At 40.0% G+C, this 16,531-nt stretch overlaps 2 protein-coding genes across 3 annotated transcripts; both read right to left on the reverse strand.

The window, feature by feature from the left end:
• Positions 1–584: 584 nt before the first annotated feature.
• Positions 585–4,785, reverse strand: LOC132095103 (cell cycle control protein 50A-like). Its single transcript, XM_059499868.1, has 7 exons — positions 4,247–4,785; positions 3,279–3,395; positions 2,546–2,653; positions 2,287–2,377; positions 1,673–1,822; positions 1,380–1,592; positions 585–909 (listed from the first exon to the last, which is right to left on the reverse strand). Exons 1-7 carry the CDS (start codon positions 4,442–4,444, stop codon positions 722–724), a joined length of 1,065 nt encoding a protein of 354 aa, XP_059355851.1. The 5' UTR covers positions 4,445–4,785; the 3' UTR covers positions 585–721.
• A 111-nt stretch (positions 4,786–4,896) lies between these two features.
• Positions 4,897–16,108, reverse strand: cmss1 (cms1 ribosomal small subunit homolog). 2 transcript variants are annotated; one of them, XM_059499870.1, is made up of 9 exons: positions 15,975–16,108; positions 12,712–12,845; positions 11,567–11,644; positions 11,115–11,247; positions 10,969–11,028; positions 5,927–6,029; positions 5,694–5,842; positions 5,502–5,590; positions 4,897–5,130 (listed from the first exon to the last, which is right to left on the reverse strand). In XM_059499870.1, exons 1-9 carry the CDS (start codon positions 16,021–16,023, stop codon positions 5,047–5,049), a joined length of 879 nt encoding a protein of 292 aa, XP_059355853.1. In that variant the 5' UTR covers positions 16,024–16,108; the 3' UTR covers positions 4,897–5,046. The 2 variants fall into 2 exon arrangements, with proteins under 2 accessions (XP_059355853.1, XP_059355852.1); XM_059499869.1 differs by having other exon boundaries at positions 11,115–11,250.
• Positions 16,109–16,531: the final 423 nt, after the last annotated feature.

Genomic DNA, 16,531 nt, shown 5'->3' on the forward strand with positions numbered 1-16,531 from the left:
ATTTATTTTAATAAACTGTTTTTAAACGGTATACAGTTGCTGTTGGCTCATTATATCACTGTAACTAGATCAAGTCAAGTTTACCCTTTGTCTACTGCACATTTTACACATAAGTCATATGGTTATGTACAGTAGAAAATAAATTTGCATACTATGCACAATATACATACAACATACATAAATTAGTAGTATGCTATTCCAAACTTAGAATATGTCAAATGTGAGAAAAGACCCCAGTGCAATGATTCAAGACAGCTGGAAATGATAATTATCCATTACTCATTTCCTGTCTGGAAATACAGGCCAGTTTTTACATTTCATCAGGATATAAATATGTAGCGTACAGTGGGGTTCAAAAGTCCACTTGTGAAAATGTTTCTGTTTTGCAATGATCTGCTTTTATACAGGTTTGTTTGTTTCAATTGCATATTATATTTTAAGCAAAACAATTTTAGTACAAATTAACATAAATAGCGCACTTGATTGGTATTGTTAATTTTCAGGGTTTTTTTCACTGTATATTTTTCACTATATATCCAACTATAAATTTTATTATAGAATCGTATCAAATAGGTTTTGGTAAACAATTTATTCTCAAAATTAGAAAAGCCAATATAAGTTAAATTAAATAATACATTTGTACTGCTTTCGTGTGCCTAATAATGGCTCTTGAGTGCAATTTTTCATCATTGTTTTCTGATGGACATTTCCATGTTTTGGTCTATTCCTCCATGTTCTTGCCCTTTTTGCCCACTTTCACATACACCATTGTGAGTACGACAGCCGTCACCAAGATCAGTCCACTGGTGACCAGGTATGCTATGGGCAGGAAGTAATTCTGCCCACCAAACCAGGTCACCGTTGAGATCACCAGCTCCTTCCGACCTCTAAAGGGCTCGACAGGGAAATCTGGAGATATTGGTCGAGGCAAAACCTAGTTACAGGAAAAACAAACAAACAAACAAACGTAACTGCTAAATATCATCTCCTAAAGAGAGAGTTCACCCAAAATACAAATTCTGTTTCAACCGTTCTCTGCAATATGTAAAGAAGATCTTTTAAGAATTTTTTTTTTCAAGCATTATTATTAGTCACTGGTCACCAAAACTGTTTGGTAACCATAACAATATACTTCAGAACATTTTGTGTTCTTCCAAAAAAAAGTCATATAGGTTTAAAATTACATGAAAGTGAGTAAATGATAACAGAATTGTAATTTTTGGTGGAACCATCTCTTTAAACAAAAAAAGTCACATTGTGACTAAGTAAATTTGTCAGCTATTTAAATAGGTTTTTTCACCGAACTGAAAGCCTGTCAGTGCTGCTGAACAATTTCCTTCCATTTACAACCAATTCTGTTCTCCATCAAGCAAGGATACTGTAATTTATAGAGAGGGTGTAGTTGCCAGCAGGCAGGCCTTCAGTGAAAGGCCCTTGAGCACGATTGAGAACCCCATAAAGCTTTTTGAAATTAGGGAAGGCTGCCTCTCTCATCCAAACAATCAGGTCGTCATTTATAAAGCCATTGTTGTTGGAGTCTGTGTCATCCAGCTCATAAACTGGACGCTGCCAATACAAGGGCCTAGTCGTGCCTGAGAACAAACAGAGAGACAGCAATGAGGAAAACTGACACATATGTTCATAAACATGTGGTGTATGGTGTGTAGCCTACGTTCAAAGGCTTGTTGGAGAGGGAATGTGTTGTTGGTCGGAGGGTTACGGAACTTGACGTTTTTGTCCGTGTACCAAGCAATGCCCTTCCTGTAGAGTGGGACTTGTATTTTTGACCCATCCATTGGATTATACATCACTGTTAATGAGTCTAAAAAAACACACACACACACACATACAAACCAAAAATTATTCATACACCAGGACACTATCTTGCATTTATGTAAGTGACGATAGCAAAATAAACTGACATATTATACTCAGAAATTCGTCATACAGTGGACTACCAATCAAATTTATAATAATTTGGGACCAAAAATTATTCAGTCATTTTGACCTGACCATGTTTTGCTTAACTGTACTTTTTTTAATTGCTCAATGAGACCTTTTTACAACACAGACTGAACAAAATCTGATTCAACCTAATTCATTACTTCTATCAAAGTTTTCTGAAATTATCCAAATGAATTTGTCCTAACAATTTAACTGACTTCTTGTCGCATTTTCTAAACTATAGCAAATAAACTGTGATAATGTAATAAATGTGTCTATATATAAGCATAAACAAGGATTAAAATGGAAGGCTTATTGGCCTAATTGTAACATGGGTCTTACCATTGAACATGCTGTTGGCCACGGCACCGCAGGGGGCAATGGGGTTTCTGTCTGCATCGTAATCGAAGGGAGCACAGTATGAACTCGGTGTCTACGTGAGCAATAACAGCAGATTGAATGAGACAGCAGCACTACTAATGTGAAGCATAGTGATAGATCAAATAAAGACAGACGTTATTTTAATCAGTGAGTGGGAGGGATGAGGAAAGAGCGTGAAAAAGAGTGCAAACAGAAGGGGAGTGAAAGAGACGTCGAGCACCTTCAGGTTGTTCTTCCTCCCCACCATCTGTGCATCATCGCGGGAGTCCATGTACCTCCGCAGGTTCTGATGAAAGTTCCTCAGACCGTAGTAAAAGAAAACATCGCCCTGAGGGAGACAGCGCGCGCTCAGACCAACTACTTCATGTTGAAAGGAAACACGCTGATGACAAATTATGAGGTTCATAAGGTTGTCTCGTTTAAATTAGACAACAGACTTTTTTTAATTACTTTAATCTAGGACGTCTTCTCATTTTATAATAAGCTGTGTGTGTGTGAAAAGTCTAAAAACTGAAGCATACAAACTTGCCATAGTGGTGGAAATCGTTTAGGCTATACGAAAATAATTTATTCCTCTGAAGACAAAGCTGAATTTGCAGCACTATTACTCCAGACTTCAATGTTACATGATCCTTCAGAAATTATTCTAATTTTCTCTGATTTGGTGCTCAAGAGACATTATTATTAAAGTTAAAAACAGCTGTGCTGCTTAATGTTTTTGTGGAAACCATGATAGCTACACGTGTTTTCAAAATGATTTCATGAATATAAAGTTTGGGGGAAAAATGCAACTTTTAATAAAACATTTTAAAATAAATGTTTAGTAATTATAAATTTCTAGTCACTTTTAGAAATTAAATTTATTTTTGCTGAATAAAAGTATTAATTTCTTAAAAAAATAAAATAATTCTTGACCCAATACTTTGAAAGGTATTGTATACAGTCAGACCTACCGGAAAGGTTTTCGGTACGTGGAAGCTGACTGTGCACGTACAGGCTGTTGTGGAGTCGATGGCACTCTTCCTCAAACTGAAGCATTCTTCACATGTTTCAGCTTTGGTGTAGTCCACCTATGCAACAACAAATAAATAAATAAATATATGTTCCATACAATATGAATGTAAAATGTGGCTTGTTGAAGTCGTGGCAATACATACTTCATGTTGAGCTGCAGCCCTCAGCCATTCTAGAATTTACATGAGTCATTCTAGAATTTAGGATATTTCACATCCAGAATAAAGTGTAAATACAATATTTCTCAATAAAACTACTACTGGTTACAATTTAGGCCTACATTTCACTATAAAAAGTCAAATATTGTAAAATAATTGTATATTGTACAATATTGTATTGTTATGCAGTTGCTAAGCTGTAGCTAGGTGGGGTTCTTTATGATTGTTTATCTATTTATTTAGATTTTCTTGTTATCTTTTGTGTTTTTATAGACTCAAATTATTTTTAGCATATTTTTATAGTTCATAAAAAGTTTACCCCAAAGCTATGACATTCTGGTCCCTACATATGGCTTCCCTAGCAAGCAGTGCTAAGAACGAACAATACAAATGACTCCTGGTCCATCTTAGTGAGTCAGCTATTTTAATTAAACAACTAATTCAAATTATTTAAGTTGCAATGGCTTCGCTCTTTATCAGTGTATTAGTTTGGCTTTTGACCACCAGCCTTGATGAAAAATATAATCGTAGCGAAACCAAGATGTTAAATGTATAAAATTACATATGTTAAGGTCTATTACAAGTAAAAAAAATAGCAAAATAACTTGACCAACACACAATAAGAGCACACTCTCCGATGGATTTGTGTGTTGCTTCGAGTTGATTTCCACAAAGGAACACATCTTTCTCGTCTATTTCTCCACTTCCTGCTTTCTTGCAAACTGGCAGATGATAAAAACATGTCTAACCTTCAGTTCGTGTGTGTTCTCAACAGTGATGAGGAGCCATATGCCCAGTAACAAGCACACGAGAGAGAGGATGTAGAAGGTTGGCAGCACAGTGTTTGCCGTGAGAGATGGAGACCAGGCGGGTAACCTCTGCTGTTTAAACGCCGAGTTATCCGGACGCCTCGACAGTGGCCCTGTACCTGCCTGTTTCTTTCCCATGTCAGATTCTCTAGAACTACTAATAACACAGCTACAAATAAGCAAGTGTTTTCTTTAACTGTCACCGAAGTAAGTTTTCGCAGTTCCCAGTGTGACTGAACCTTTGAACCTGAAGTGACTGTTACTTATTAACTACAACCACTCCACCTTACACACACACACACACACACACACACACAGAGCTGTTCTCCCTGTCCTCAGCTCTGACTGTTAAACTTCCCCAGCACTCCACACATTCTTTTCCATCAGAATGTAGTCTCTCCTCATTCCTGGACTCTGGTGTAATGTGTGGGAGCAGCATCTGGGTGAATGTGTGTGTGCTTGGTGCCTGAGTTTGTGTGTTGCAACAGAATATTGCATAAATCAGTAGGCCTTTATGGTGAATGAAGTATCAACAGTCTATCATGGGAGGGGCTCCTGGTGTACAAGTAAAAAAAAAAAAAAAGGATATATTTTTTTGACCAATCAGATTTTTTTTTATTTATAATCATAAAAAACATTTTCTTGCAGCAGACATATGGCACTACAATAGCTCTATTACACATTGAACAAATAAATGAACGTGTAATGTATGTGTAAATAACAGAGTACAGAGTATCAGTTTAAAAGAGTCCTATTTTAACTGTTCCTTCCCTGCAGCTCTGAATTAGACCATGGTCCATCATTTTCAGCAAGTCTCCTTTCACCTGAAACAACAACAGATTAGATTTTTTTCAGTTATCACAAAATAGTTAAAGTTTAAGGTGAATTAAATCAAAATAAAGTTTAGTTTTTCAGATATTAACTATTTAAAAGTTAGTCTTTCTTTTCCTGGATAATTTACAAAACAAAATATATTCTTGTGCACGACTAACAACAGCAAATAGCAAAACATATTTCTTCCTTGATGAAACTAATGAGTATTGCATTAAAAAAAAAGACAAAAAGTTCAAGTCATTTAATATGTTATGTTATCATTACACATTCATTGCTATTCGGATTACAACTCTTTAAAAATATCTTTGTAATTCAATTATAAACAAGTCTGTCCCATCTGAAAGAAGCACATGGGTGTTACCTCTGGTATATCCACCATTCTCCTGTGCTTCTGGTCTCGGTAGTTCCAGTCCAGAACCAGATATTTTAGTCCTTGTGTAGTCAAACCCTCTAGAGCACAAGGATCACAAGTCAAGTAATAAAAAAAAAAAAAAAAAACCTTTTAAAGTTGGCTAAAATAACAGATTTTCAAGAAATGTGCATCAAAGCAAACCTTTCTCTAACAGAGCACAAATTCTCCCAGGAGTTCCAACAGCAATATGGGTCACACCTTTACTCAGTAACTTTATCTGTTCATCCACCTTGATGTGTTTTGCGAACAGCTTCAGCACTTTAGCTTGTCCTTTGAACGCTATCAGATGCCTTAAACACAAAAAGAGGGGGAAAAAGTCATAACCGTTGAGAAAGCAACGCTGTATTATTTAAAACAGGACATCTGAAACTCACTTAATGAGATCAATCGTTCTTAGAGCAGATCCGCAAACGATGAGCAACACCACTGAACGGGTCTGGCTGTGCTGCTTCTGTATTTTTGCCCACTTTGGACAAACTGAAGAAAAAGTAGTCAAATGTAGTAATATATATATATATATATAAACTAATCGTTCAAAAAGCTGTTGATTAATGTGTTAATGGAAAAAAAAGATGCAATAAAACCCAATTAATTGAATCCTGAATAAAAATTTATCACAGTTACCACAAAAATATTAAATGTATAGTTAATTCAAAACTGAAAATTCTGTCATCCTTTACTCAAACACAAGATGCCCCAAACCTGTCTAAGTCTCTTGAAAGTAAAAGAAGATGAGGAATAAAATCTATGGAATTCAATGGCTAACCAGAAACAGTGAACTGCCACCTTAACGTGGTGGAGGGGTTTGAGTACCCGAATGACCTTAGGAGCTATGTTGTCCGGGGCTATATGCCCCTGGTAGGGTCTCCCAAGGCAAACAGGTCCTAGGCGACGGGTCAGACTAAGAGCGGTTCAAAGCCCCTTATGAGAAGAATAAATCAAAGGATCGTGACGTCGCTCGGTATGGCGCAGCCGGGGCCCCACCCTGGAGCCAGGCCCGGGGTTGGGGCTCGTATGCGAGCGCCTGGTGGCCGGGCCTCCCCCCACGGGGTCCGGCCGGGCTCAGCCCGAAGGAGCGATGTGGGGCCGCCTTCCCGTGGGCTCACCACCTACAGGAGGGACCGTAAGGGGCCGGTGCTTAGACAATCGGGTGGCAGTCGAAGGCGGGGGCCTCGACAGCCCGATCCCTGGACACGGAAACTAGCTCTAGGGACGTGGAACGTCACCTCACTGGCGGGGAAGGAGCCCGAGATTGTGCGTGAGGTAGAGAGGTTCCGACTAGCGATAGTCGGACTCACCTCTACGCACAGCTTGGGCTCTGGTACCACACTCCTTGAGAGAGGATGGACTCTTCACCACTCTGGAGTTGCCCATGGTGAGAGGCGGCGGGCTGGTGTGGGTTTGCTTATAGCCCCCCAGCTCAGCTGCCATGTGTTGGAGTTTACCCCGGTGAACGAGAGGGTCGCTTCCCTGCGCCTTCGGATCGGGGATAGGTCTCTCACTGTCGTTTGTGCCTACAGGCCGAACGGCAATGCAGAGTACCCCAGCCTTCTTGGAGTCTCTGGGAGGGGTGCTGGAAAGTGCTCCGACTGGGGACTCCGTCGTTTTACTGGGGGACTTCAACGCCCACGTGGGCAACGACAGTGACACCTGGAGGGGCGTGATTGGGAGGAACGGCCCCCCTGACCTGAACCCGAGCGGTGTTCAGTTATTGGACTTCTGTGCTAGTTACAGCTTGTCCATAACGAACACCATGTTCAAGCATAAGGGTGTCCATCAGTACACTTGGCACCAGGACACCCTAGGCCGTAGGTCGATGATCGACTTTGTGGTCGTTTCATCCGACCTCCGGCCGTATGTCTTGGACACTCGGGTGAAGAGAGGGGCGGAGCTGTCAACCGATCACCACCTGGTGGTGAGTTGGATCCGATGGCGGGGGAGGAAGCTGGACAGACTCGGCAGACCCAAACGTACTGTGAGGGTCTGCTGGGAACGTTTGGCCGAGTCTCCTGTCAGAGAGATCTTCAACTCCCACCTCCGGCAGAGCTTCGACCGGATCCCGAGGGAGGCTGGAGATATTGAGTCCGAGTGGACCATGTTCTCCACCTCCATTGTCGAAGCGGCCGCTCGGAGCTGTGGCCGTAAGGTTTCCGGTGCCTGTCGAGGCGGCAATCCCCGAACCCGGTGGTGGACACCGGAAGTAAGGGATGCCGTCAAGCTGAAGAAGGAGTCCTATCGGGCCTGGTTGGCTTGTGGGACTCCAGAGGCAGCTGACAGGTACCGGCAGGCCAAGCGGACTACAGCCCGGGTGGTTGTGGAGGCAAAAACTCGGGCCTGGGAGGAGTTCGGTGAGGCCATGGAGAAGGACTATCGGTCAGCCTCGAAGAGATTCTGGCAAACCGTCCGGCGCCTCAGGAGAGGGAAGCAGTGCCCTACCAACGCTGTTTACAGTAGAGGTGGGGAGCTGTTGACCTCAACTGGGGATGTCGTTGGACGGTGGAAGGAATACTTCGAGGATCTCCTCAATCCCGCTGTCACGTCTTCCATTGAGGAAGCAGAGGCTGAGGGCTCAGATGTGGACTCGTCCATAACCCAAGCTGAAGTCACCGAGGTAGTCAAGAAACTCCTCGGTGGCAAGGCACCGGGGGTGGATGAGATCCGCCCTGAGTACCTCAAGTCTCTGGATGTTGTGGGGCTGTCTTGGCTGACACGCCTCTGCAGCATCGCGTGGCAGTCGGGGACGGTGCCTCTGGGATGGCAGACCGGGGTGGTGGTCCCTCTTTTTAAGAAGGGGGACCGGAGGGTGTGTTCCAACTACAGGGGGATCACACTTCTCAGCCTCCCTGGGAAAGTCTATGGCAGGGTACTGGAGAGGAGAATCCGGCCGATAGTAGAACCTCGGATTCAGGAGGAACAGTGTGGTTTTCGTCCAGGCCGTGGAACACTGGACCAGCTCTATACCCTCTACAGGGTGCTGGAGGGTTCATGGGAGTATGCCCAACCAGTCCACATGTGCTTTGTGGATTTGGAGAAGGCATTCGACTGTGTCCCTCGCGGCGGCCTGTGGAGGGTTCTCCGGGAGTATGGGGTCCGGGGCCCTTTGCTAAGGGCTATCCGGTCCCTGTACGAACGGAGCAGGAGCTTGGTTCGTATTGCCAGCTGTAAGTCAGACTTGTTCCCGGTGCGTGTTGGACTCCGGCAGGGCTGCCCTTTGTCGCCGGTTCTGTTCATGATTTTTATGGACAGAATTTCTAGGCGCAGCCAGGGGCCGGAGGGGGTCAGGTTTGGTGACAACACGATTTCGTCTCTGCTCTTTGCGGATGATGTTGTCGTGTTGGCCTCATCAGGCCAGGACCTTCAGCATGCACTGGGACGGTTTGCAGCCGAGTGTGAAGCGGCTGGGATGAGAATCAGCACCTCCAAATCCGAGGCCATGGTCCTCAGTCGGAAAAGGGTGGCTTGCCCACTTCAGGTTGGTGGAGAGTTCCTGCCTCAAGTGGAGGAGTTTAAGTATCTTGGGGTCTTGTTCACGAGTGAGGGAAGGATGGAACGGGAGATTGACAGACGGATCGGTGCAGCTTCTGCAGTAATGCGGTCGATGTACCGGTCTGTCGTGGTGAAGAAAGAGCTGAGCCGCAAGGCGAAGCTCTCGATTTACCGGTCAATCTACGTTCCTACTCTCACCTATGGTCATGAGCTTTGGGTCATGACTGAAAGGACAAGATCCCGGATACAGGCGGCCGAAATGTGCTTTCTCCGCAGGGTGGCTGGGCGATCCCTTAGAGATAGGGTGAGAAGCTCAGTCACCCGGGAGGAGCTCAGAGTAGAGCCGCTGCTCCTCCACATCGAGAGGGGTCAGCTGAGGTGGCTCGGGCATCTGTTCCGGATGCCTCCTGGACGCCTTCCCGGGAAGGTGTTCCGGGCACATCCCACTGGGAGGAGACCCTGGGGGAGACCTAGGACACGCTGGAGAGACTATGTCTCCCGGCTGGCCTGGGAACGCCTCGGTGTCCCCCCAGAAGAGCTGGAGGAAGTGTCTAGGGAGAGGGAAGTCTGGGGTTCTCTGCTTAGACTGCTGCCCCCGCGACCCGGCCCCGGATAAGCGGTAGAAGATGGATGGATGGATGGACCAGAAACAGTTTGAAAACATTCATCAAAATATCTTCTTTTGTGTTCAACAGAGTGAGTAAATAATTATAGAATTTTCAGATTTGTGTGAACTATCCCATCTACAACACTGATAATGATAAGAAATGTTGGTTACACCTTATTTACAGGTGTCCTTGTTACAGTGTAATTATATATTTAAGTACTGAATAATATGAATTAACTACATGTATTTAATATATGGTTAGGGTTACTTTCATGTAGTTAAGCATAATAAATTGTTATTATAATAGTAGGCACACGTAACATGTGTAACAAGGACACCTTACAATAAAGAGTTACCAAAATGTTCATTGAGCTCAAGCAGCTTATTATAATGATTTCTGAAGGATCATATCACATGGAGGACTGGAATATTAACTGCTGAAAATTCAGCTGTGTCAATACAGGAATAAATTACATTTAAAACATTTCATTATTATTATTACTTTTTATTTAATTTTTTTTTACAAAACTTGCGTAAGAGATTTCTTTCAAAACCTCCAAACTTTTTAATGTAAGTGTAAATTCAGCAATATGGAAATCTCTGTACATATTCAAAATGTTCGGGGTTCAGACACACTCTCTTTGTTTAAATCTAGATTAAAAACGCATCTCTTTCGCCAAGCATTCGAATAATGTATCTCTTAAATTGTGAGTGTAGTTGCATCTGCATCTTTATTCTTTAGCTTGGGTTAAACTAATTTTACTTTGTTGGATCAGCAGCTATGCTAATGATGTCTCTATTTTGTTTCTATGTTTTGCCACGGGATTTACATCCCGTGGTAACTAGGATTTACACAAGCTCCAGTCTGCATCCAGAACACCTGAGAAGAGATGATGCTGACCCTCAGAGGACCCCAGATGATCCTAACCTTGAATCAACAAACAGAACTAACAATTATTGCTACATGTGTGACTGCATCATATAATTACTATTAATTAATAATATTGATAGTTCATCGTCTAGCTGACTACGTCTTGTATTATTATTATTATTTTTTATTTTTTCTAAAATCCTGTCAAACATGCACAAACTACTAGCTACTACTAAATATTATAGAAACATAATTTTCTGTAAAGTTGCTTTGTAACGAATTGTATTGTAAAAAGCGCTATACAAATAAACTTGAATTGAATTGAATTGAATTGAAGAATTGAATTGAAAAATGACAGTCAAGATGCTCCTGGTTGGACATCATTTTTTTTTTTTTTGGCGGGGGGTCATAAACTGAAACATAAAATAAAAGTGCATAAAAAGGCACTTCACCTTCTTTGAGGTAGGAAGACAAGCTATGTGTAAGGTCATTAGAGCTGAGGAAACAAGACTCTGAAACAGAAAAGAAGACGAACAAAATCAACTTCCTTATCCAGATTCAAATGAAACCACACACAAACATGCATTAATCGACTCACCGCTTAGCATCAGTTCCTCCTGCTCAATAACAGAGCGGGTCTGGCTGTGGTGACTCTTTAAAAGGCTCACAAGGTCAGCTGGAGAGCCCGGCACCGGCTCGGCGCTCGTCAGAACATCTGTGATGGTTTTCTTCTTCTAAATACAAAGGAGAATTATGCAACAATATCATGTTTTACATCACATACATTAGGGGCAGAAACAGTGACAAGAAAAGGAAAGAATGAATTAAGATAAACCTTGTCCTCTAATATAATTTAAAAGGAGAGTTTCTCTGTCTGCATGCAAACCAAAATGAGAAGTCAAATTATGTTTAGTGAAATCAAAGCATTTCTGTAGAAAGTTTTGCTCTTTTTATCCCCTTTTATCAAGCATAAAGTGAAAACTGCTGCAAAGCAGCTAAGAGTTTGACATCTACAGTAACATTAACCGACATGTGAATCATAATTTTTACCTTTCTTCTCTTCTTGTTTTTGTTGGACTCCTTATCGTCTTTCTCCTCTGATCTCTCCTGTGTGATGAAACATTCTTTCTGCAGGGAAAGTAAGACACTCTTTACTTAAAGATGCCCTGGTTCTGTTTTTGCTCACAAGACCTTTTGTCTCAAAGACATCTCTTTGATGAAAAACCTAAATTCCTCAACCCAAGAAAAAAAAAAAGGACTCACAAAGTCGAGGTTTCTACATGTTTTAAAAAATGCCAGTCTATGTTCAGTTACAACTTAATAACTTTATTTTGGGGGTCTGATAGAATACATTTACATGATTTAAAGTAAAAAAAAAAAAAAAACACTGTTTTTCTCAGTTTCTGTCTCTTTAAAGCCTGCCCTTCTAAAATACCCAGTCTGCTCTAATTGGTCAGATGGCCCATTTTGTTGTGCTTGGTCAACTGAATAGAGCTTTGGTGCTTGACAAAGTAAACACTTTTTTTTTTTTTTTTTTACATATTTTGGGGACTTTTAATTTGGCAACAAGCTCCATTTGCAGCATTCAAGCAAAACCATTTTAAGCAAGCTTTAATTTTGAATCTTTAACTCACGTGTCATTTCTGTAATTCTAGTATCACTAAACAGAACTGCAAAAAATTAATTATTATTATTGCATATGTCAAAAGCAAAACCAACGGCATTGGTTAAGCCACACTTTTTCAGTGGCCTTGATTCTGGAATTTTCCCATTAATTTTTCCTATTGGGATTTTTTTTAAGTCACTGTTAAAGGGGTTATAAGCCATAAACTATACCAACCGACTAAGATGCAAGTCAGAACATACAAACTTAGCTGAAAATAAGTGTACATAACCGCTATAATAAGGGAATGAACTATAATTGCAATTGACAGTCAAATACAAAATATAAAATTTAAGTTTGATGCAAAATATGCATATATACAAATATTTAAGAAGTCTGAGAACACAAGACATGGTATGATAATGTAATTCAGAGTGCTTCAAATGAGTGGCTTTCTTTTGGCTAAATTATTGTTCATAATTAATTCTCCTATGGATAAAATGAATGGAACCCAACTACCACACACGATTCTGACAGAAAATATTTTTAATGGCTTCACACGCATCACCACCAGAAATTTTGTTTGTGTTACCTTAACCGTTTTCTTCCTCTTCTTTTTCTTGGTGTTGTCTTGAACCTGTTTTTCACCCTTCCTTTTCTTTGAGGTAGATTTCTTCGGTTGTTCTTCTTCAAGTGGCTGTGTGTCCTCCTCTACCTCTGACACACCTGTGAGTAAGCAAAGTTTGCAAGGGAAATGAAAACTGATTGAAGACCACAACAACATCACAATGCACATAACACCAAATTAATATTAAAAACTAAACAGAGCTGGGTAATGTAATCGGATTTTAAAAAAAAAAATGAAGTACTCGAACAAACCCGATTCCAAAAAAGTTGGGACACTGTACAAATTGTAAGTAAAAAAGGAATGTATTAATTTACAAATCTCATAAAATTAGAATAGAATATAGATAACGTATCAAATGTTGAAAGTGAGACATTTTGAAATGTCATGCCAAATATTGGCTCATTTGGATTTCATGAGAGCTACACATTACGTTGGGACAGGTAGCAATAAGAGAAAGGAAAAGTTAAATGTGCATATAAGGAACAGCTGGAGGACCAATTCGCAACTTATTAGGTCAACTGGCAACATGATTGGGTATAAAAAGAGCCTCTCAGAGTGGCAGTGTTTCTCAGAAGTCAAGATGGGCAGAGGATCACCAATTCCTCCAATGCTGAGGCGAAAAATAGTGGAGCGATATCAGAAAGGAGTTTCTCAGAGAAAAAATTACAAAGATTTTTAAGTAATCAACATCTATTGTGCATAATATCATCCAAAGATTCAGAGAATCTGGAACAATCTCTGTGCATAAGGGTCAAGGCCGGATAACCATACTGGATGCCCATGATCTTCGGGCCCTTAGATGGCACTGCATCACATACAGGAATGATACTGTAATGGAAATCACAACATGGGCTCAGGAATACTTCCAGAAAACATTGTCAGTAAACACAATCCACCGTGCCATTCGACGTTGCCGGCTAAAACTCTATAGGTCAAAAAGAAGCCATATCGAAACAGGATTCAGAAGTGCAGATGTTTTCTCTGGGCCAAGGCTCATTTCAAATTGTGGCAAAGTGGAAAACTGTTCTGTGGTCAGGCGAATCAAAATTTGAAGTTCTTTTTGGAAAACTGGGACACCATATCATCCGGACTAAAGAGGACAAGGACAACCCAAGTTGTTATCAGTGCTCAGTTCAGAAGCCTGCATCTCTGATGGTATGGGGTTTGCTTGAGTGCGTGTGGCATTGGCAGCTACACATATGGAAAGGCACCATCAATGCTGAAAGTTATATCCAAGTTCTAGATATCCTCATCTCTTTCAGGGAAGACCTTGCATTTTCCAACATGACAATGCCAGACCACATACTGGATCAATTACAACATCATGACTGCTTAGAAGAATGATCCGGGTACTGAAATGGCCAGACTGCAGTCCAGATCTTTCACCCATAGAAAACATTTGGCGTATCACAAAGAGGAAGAAGACCTAAGACAGTTGAGCAACTAGAAGCCTGTATTAGACAAGAATGGGACAACATTCCTATTCCTAAACTTGAGCAACTTGTCTCCTCAGTCCCCAGATGTTTGCAGACTGTTATAAAAAGAAGAGGGGACGCCACACAGTGGTAAACATGGCCTTGTCCCAACTTGAGATGTGTTGATGCCATGAAACTTAAAATCAACTTATTTTTCCCTTAAAATTATACATTTTCACAGTTTAAACATTTGATATGTCATCTATGTTATATTCTGAATAAAATATTTAAATTTGAAACTTCCACATCATTGCATTCTGATTTTATTCACAATTTGTTCAGTGTCCCAATTTTTTGGAATCGGGTTTGTAATTAGATTAAATTACAACATACTCCTAATCAGACTACAGTTATTTTTTATTGATTAGCCTACATATTATTCATATTGTTATCTATTATTTATTGATTCTCCCTAATTCGGTTTCAACTTTTAAATGTTCCTTCCTAAAATAGCCTAATGCTTATACACTGAATCAAGTAGTGATAAACACATTACTTTTTATTTAAATGATCACTCAGTGGGTTATTTAACCATGCATCACTTTGTCTTCAGAAGGCTTTAGGCTGATTATACATGGGGCAACTTAAGGTAATGTTGCTGTCAACGGGCAACCAGGTGAGACACCAATCTAAAGTATCCAGAATCCCAGAATAAAATTTGTTACCCATTCTCAATGGTAAAGTGCCCGAGCAACATTGTTCAGAGAAAGTTGTCCCATGTATCATCAACCTTAGTCTTTCAAACACATTAAAATGCACAAATTTACATTATTTCTTATTTATATGCAATGCAGGTATTCCCAAACTTTTTGATCATCTGAACCTCTTTCAACTAATATATTTACTTGAAGCCCTGGCTGAGATTTTAAAATAAATATTTCAATAATTAAGTATCACATCTGCATGTTCATGGTTCTCTGACACTGGGTAATGGTCACAAGACATTAAATTAAACAAATAAAATATTCTATGTTTTTACTAAGTGTTTTGATTTATGTTATTTTTAAATTATTTATTGTAATTTAATATTTTTACAATTTAATTAATTATTAGCTTTTCATTAAACTTACAAACCCCATTTTGGAAACCTTCATGTAATGTAGTTTACTGCACTTCATGTTGTTAATAACAATCAAAGGAACATATTATTCTTTGTATTTTTATATGAATATGGTACAAGACTATACTAATTAGATCCATGTGAAAAATGAGAAGTCAAAAGTCATCAAAAAGTAGTCTGATTATACATCACCTAAAATGTGCAATGTAACGGATTACTTTACTAACTAGGCTACAAATTTTAAAATGTAATTTGAAATTAGCAACGGACTACAATTGGTAAGTAATCTACCCAGTTCTGGAACGAAGAAACAAAAATTTGGAACTGCAATTATTTACATGGAAGAAAACTACATATCCCAAGATGCACTGTTGGCCATGTAAACACGTGTTTTGAGCAGTCTGATTCTAGCAAGAGATGTTTAGCCATAGATCTGTGAATACACAACTAACCAAGTTACAAATGATGCCCGTTTACTGAGAGTAGTTTCGTGTAAGTTCCAGCTGAATTTTAAAAGATCTAACAGAACCTTGTCAGGGAGAATACTTAAGAGCGCACTGGCACAGCAGGGAGTTACAAACCGACACGCGCAGACAATACATGAAAAATACATGATACAAATAATACGCTACAAAGTACAGCTGAAATAATCAAAAGACTATGTAGTTTCACATAATAAACATGTTTGCTACCTGAATTGTCGCCCTGGGTCCACCACTCGTCTCCCAAATCATCAGCCATGTCTCAAACGGTCAAACCACAATCGCATGCCTGGAGTTTGCGCACGGCAGATTCGCGTTGACAGAAAAACGTCGCGAATCTACCAATAAACACAAGAGTATTGAAAAAAAACGATCGTCAAATAAAATGGTTTTCTTAATACAACTTTTTTTTATAATTTGAAGCAAAAAAAACGAACAAACAAAAAAACCTACTAAAATTACTACTAAAAATGTATATTATTATTTTCATTTATTTGATTGATTGTTCACTTGATTTGGGATTTTAATTTTTAACCCAGAATAGGTCTACGTGTAAAAGTAACCGAGACAGTGTGGTTTTTATTTTTTATTTATTTATTTTCGTTACATGCGGTATTCAGATTAATTAAATCTGAACCACTAGGCGGCGCTGAGTCCTATAAAATTATAATTAACACTCTGCAGGATGCTTACACTCTCTCTCTCTCTGAGTATGAATGTGTGTGTGTGAATGTTGGACGGGGAAGGATCATTTAAAATGTGTTTGT

This window comes from Carassius carassius, chromosome 19 (genome assembly GCF_963082965.1).
Source record: "Carassius carassius chromosome 19, fCarCar2.1, whole genome shotgun sequence".
In the NCBI taxonomy this organism is placed as follows: Eukaryota; Metazoa; Chordata; class Actinopteri; order Cypriniformes; family Cyprinidae; genus Carassius; species Carassius carassius.

Coding starts and splice junctions, on each gene's coding strand:
- LOC132095103 (XM_059499868.1), bottom strand. CDS start 4,444: ATGGGAAAGAAACAGGCAGGTACAGGGCCACTGTCGAGGCGTCCGGAT. Junction 1,593..1,672: donor TCTCCAACAAGCCTTTGAAC/GTAGGCTACACA, acceptor GTTTGTTCTCAG/GCACGACTAGGCCCTTGTAT. Junction 910..1,379: donor CACCCTCTCTATAAATTACA/GTATCCTTGCTT, acceptor CAATATCTCCAG/ATTTCCCTGTCGAGCCCTTT.
- cmss1 (XM_059499869.1), bottom strand. CDS start 16,023: ATGGCTGATGATTTGGGAGACGAGTGGTGGACCCAGGGCGACAATTCA. Junction 11,645..12,711: donor AGAGGAAGAAAACGGTTAAG/GTAACACAAACA, acceptor CTTTCCCTGCAG/AAAGAATGTTTCATCACACA. Junction 11,251..11,566: donor AAAACAAGAAGAGAAGAAAG/GTAAAAATTATG, acceptor CTTTGTATTTAG/AAGAAGAAAACCATCACAGA.